We start from the raw sequence: 4,094 nt of genomic DNA, 5'->3' as shown, positions 1-4,094 counted from the left end.
GAAAATAAATTTTCCAGTTGCTGAAGAAGTCCCAATAAAGGGACGAAACGTCCAACTAAATCAAACATAGTTCTACTTCTTTCATGTCCAAGTTCCCTGTGAAATTTCATCATTAAAAATTGTAATTTTTGGACGAGAGAAATACTAAATAAATTATTATTATTATTTCCGGTTGATCCTGGCTTTATATTAATTACAGTGAGTAATACTACTCTTGACGTTTATACAAATTCTTTAGATTCGATGAATCGTCCCACGTATTTTATTTCCTTCTTCATTTCATGAAAGTAACATGCGAATCGTGTAGGAATGATAAATATATTGCAAATTGTGTTTCTACGTCTCGGTGTGTGGTTACCACGTTAATGGGGTTTTTTATTAATAGTATCGAGACACGTATTCCAGACTTTTACGTGCCATCCTATCGATTACATTACATTCTAACACCCAATTCTACCGAGCAATTGTATATGTCTCACCCACAACACACAATTTTATTTTTATTTTTATATTTTTCGAGCTCGCACGAGGTTATTTAATTTTCTTCCAAATGAACAAGTCAAAATTAGTGCAACAGAGATATTTCTTTAGTTCATGTTAGATCAACATATACAAATATATTTGATTACAGATGCTTACGTCGAATTCTTACAAAAACAGGCAAAGTCTCTCAACTTGCCGGTTAAAGTATATCATGTACATTTAGGAAAACACATCGTGGTTCTCGCATAGTTGGGTACAGAGTCAACTGAACCAGCTATTCTCTTGAACAGTCATATGGATGTAGTATCTGTCTTTGAGGTAAGTAATATAATTTGCGAAAAGATATTATGAAATTACTAAGCTCATTAATGACTGTCTCTTTAAATTTGGCAATTAGTATGATTATTGAAGGATTGTTTATTAATTAAATAAATGTGCATTTTTCAGGATAAATGGATATATCTATCATTCAGCGCTCACATGGACGAACATGGAAACATCTACTCACGTGGCAGTCAAGATATGAAATGTGTTGGAATACAGTATCTGGAAGCTGTAAGACGTATGAAAATGTCTAATCAACGCTTCAAGGGAACTGTTCATATATCCTTCGTACCCGATGAAGAAATTGATGGTAAACTTGTTATGAAGGAGTTCGTCCACACGAATGATTTCAAGACTTTAAATATCGGTTTTGCGTTCGATGAAGGAGTCGCTGATTCTCGTATCGATACATTCTACATATTCAACGGTGAAAGATCTATTTGGCACATAGAAGTACATTGTATTGGAAATCTAGGATCCTTATTGCTAGATAATACTGCTGGAGAAAAAATCCGAGTTATAATTGATCGATTTATGGACTTAAGAGAGCATTGGAAAAAGAAAAATTGAAAGACCCTGGCAAATATCAACTTGGCCTTGTTACGACAATTAATCTAACTCAATTAAAGGTATACAGCAACGTATTTCGTTTTTCATTCATTTTTTGCTCATTTATATTAAGGAAACTATTAAAAATGTATTATTTAATTATTAGTAAGTATTCAATATATTTACAGCATTTTATTTGATTTTTTAACTATCTAATCAATATTTTGATATTTACATGTCTATTACATTAGGATTTATACGATTCGTAAGTATTTAATGTATATTGAGTATTTCTATTGATTATTTTCTTTACTGTTTTATATATGTATCTGTAGTTTTTGTTTTCTTTTCATATGTCATTTTATATTTATTTGACATTATGAAATAGTTACTAATTAAATATATTTCTTTTGCAGAGTGGAATACAAACGAACGTTATACCAAACGAATTGATCGCTGCGTTCGATATAAGACTTGCTCTATCCATCGATCACGACGAATTTGAAGCTAATATAAGATCAAGAAATGGTGCGAAGAAGGTGTATTTTACACGTTTGAACAAAAAGATTCAAAAGTTGAGAACACCAAATTGGATGATACCAATCCATTTTGGATTGCATTTAAAGAGGCATGCGAAAGCTTGAATATAAAACTAGAAATAGGTATCTTCCCGGGCGGAATTGACAATCGTTATGTAAGATCTGTACGTATACAAATTTTGTTAATAAATATTAATAATCCAAAATACACATTTTTAAAAAGAAAATAAAGAGAGATATACTAAATCGTTTTATTTTTACACACACACAGATCGGTATACCAGTAATTTGTTTCTCGCCAATGAATGATACAAAATTACTTTTTCACGATCACAATAAACATTTAAACAAAGACATATTTTTATGGGGTATACAAATATATATGAAAATACTACCGACAGTTGCAAATGTTTAAATGCTATATCGAACAATTAAACGATATAATAAGGTCGCTGTGCTACATTCGCGATATATAACAAAAGTGCAATAACAAGTTATATAATAGTATAAGTTTATTATTTTATTATGTATTTTATTATGTGCGTGTGCGTACGAAAACAGAAAATAATTATTCATACATAAAATTAAGAAACATGAGAGATCAATGTAAACACGTAAACAAAAGAAAAGCAAATAAGGTAAGTATATAACGGATTAAGAGATAACGAAGTTTAGATGTTTAGTTTTTCGAATATTACAAGAATGTATGTCTGCTCAAATGAAAAAGACGCTGAACTTTAGAGATTAAGTTGCTGAAGAAGTCCCAATAAAGGGACGAAACGTCCAATTAATCAAAACTAAGTTCTAGTTCTTTTTAATGACCATTTTCCCTACGATACTTATTTATTAGTAAGTAATAATTTTCACAAGAATAAAGAAAAAGAAGAAAATATAAAATAAAGGAACGAAGTTTATCATAGCAATGAAATGGAAATAATTATTATATTAATATAAAGCCAAGATCAACCAGAAATAATAATTATTATTATTACATGCACAAATATATTTTAAAAATGACTACTGCATTTGTTCATCCAAGAAGAAAAAGAAGAAAAAAAGTAATTGTCAAGCTTAACGTATTGTGAAATAATTAATAATATATAAATGTTAATCTTTATGGGGATGAAAAATTGTGAAAATATTACTAGCCATCGTAATTAGTTGATATTATAACAAGTTGATCGAAAATATACGAAATGTATGTTAAAGGAACCGCCTATTGACCTTAGCAGTATCAAAGGATGTGCTAAAAAAAATCTGTGTTAAGGGCACCATTAATGTGAGAGCGTGACAACAAAAAATTATTTTTGAGAATTTTTTTAGAGAAAACTAATGCATGGAATGTTTTAATGTTTTAAGAATATATTTGTGGATTTATAATAAATACATACATGATAACATTTTTAGACCAAAAAAATTGAAAATTCAGCGAGTTATTCTCAATCTCCCAAGGCTCCAAAAAAAAGACATCCCACTGCTGCAGTGATAGCGACCTTCACAGTGCCTGAGATCAAAAAAACCAAAAAGTTTATTAAACTAGAAGATATTGCCTTCGTATTGCCAAGATATTGAAAAAAAAATTGAAATTTAACAAAATGGCGGAGTTTTTAAAACAAAACTAATATGTATACTTATGTACGCACATAAGAAGTTATACTTCTTTGGCGTACAAAAACAAATATAACCTCAAAAATAACATCAAAAATAATATCCAAAAAAAACTCCAACTATCCCGCGTGCTAATATAATATTAGGTTGGCAAGAAAGTAATTGCGGATTTTGATTATAGATGTCTCACTCCCATTTTTATAATACTCGTTAATGTTATGATTTTCTTTTTATTATATAGAAAAGAATAGAAATATTTTCTGAATTCTATATCAGAAAAGATATAGAAATATATACATTATTATTTTTTACTAAATTGAAGAATAATATATTTTTATATTAAAAAAATAAAATGTTAACTGTAATTCAAGTAATAAATCTTCCTTTATTTGCGCTAGATGGTAAAAAATTTATTGCTTCAAATTTTTTGTAATATTTTAATTTTATTTCCTGTATATAATTAAAAATTAAGAAATGTAAAAAGAATTTGTACAGCTTAAGGATAGAAAAACTTAAAAAAAAAAAATAATTCCCCCACAAAGAATCGAACGGTAACTACCCGCGTGAGAAGCAGAGACGATACTACTTACG

At 28.9% G+C, this 4,094-nt stretch overlaps 2 protein-coding genes across 5 annotated transcripts in view; one reads left to right on the top strand and one right to left on the bottom strand.

The window, feature by feature from the left end:
• The window catches only part of LOC106791518, a 74,055-nt gene that overhangs the window by 58,266 nt on the left and 11,695 nt on the right, over positions 1-4,094 (bottom strand). For 2 of the 4 annotated variants that reach the window (XM_014757196.1, XM_014757197.1), the window contains one exon: positions 3,244-3,399. The exons of the other annotated variants lie outside the window; for them this stretch is intronic. The gene's annotated coding sequence lies outside the window, so the exon portion shown is untranslated. Of the gene's footprint in view, positions 1-3,243; positions 3,400-4,094 lie in introns of those variants that run through there. 4 annotated transcript variants of the gene reach the window in all.
• Positions 683-1,526, top strand: LOC106791520 (aminoacylase-1-like). Its single transcript, XM_014757202.1, has 2 exons — positions 683-801; positions 931-1,526. Exons 1-2 carry the CDS (start codon positions 778-780, stop codon positions 1,375-1,377), a joined length of 471 nt encoding a protein of 156 aa, XP_014612688.1. The 5' UTR covers positions 683-777; the 3' UTR covers positions 1,378-1,526.

The sequence above is a fragment of the Polistes canadensis genome, unplaced genomic scaffold (genome assembly GCF_001313835.1).
Source record: "Polistes canadensis isolate GaletaPanama2010 unplaced genomic scaffold, ASM131383v1 scaffold_314, whole genome shotgun sequence".
Classification (NCBI taxonomy): Eukaryota; Metazoa; Arthropoda; class Insecta; order Hymenoptera; family Vespidae; genus Polistes; species Polistes canadensis.
The sequence above is the reverse complement of the archived record's forward strand: the minus strand, read 5'-3'. Positions and strand labels throughout refer to the sequence as shown.

What these genes read in the sequence shown, in the direction of transcription:
- LOC106791520 (XM_014757202.1), top strand. Translation starts at nt 778, where the DNA reads ATGGATGTAGTATCTGTCTTTGAG. An exon ending in ATGTAGTATCTGTCTTTGAG is followed by an intron (nt 802 to 930) that starts GTAAGTAATATA and finishes TGCATTTTTCAG; the next exon opens with GATAAATGGATATATCTATC.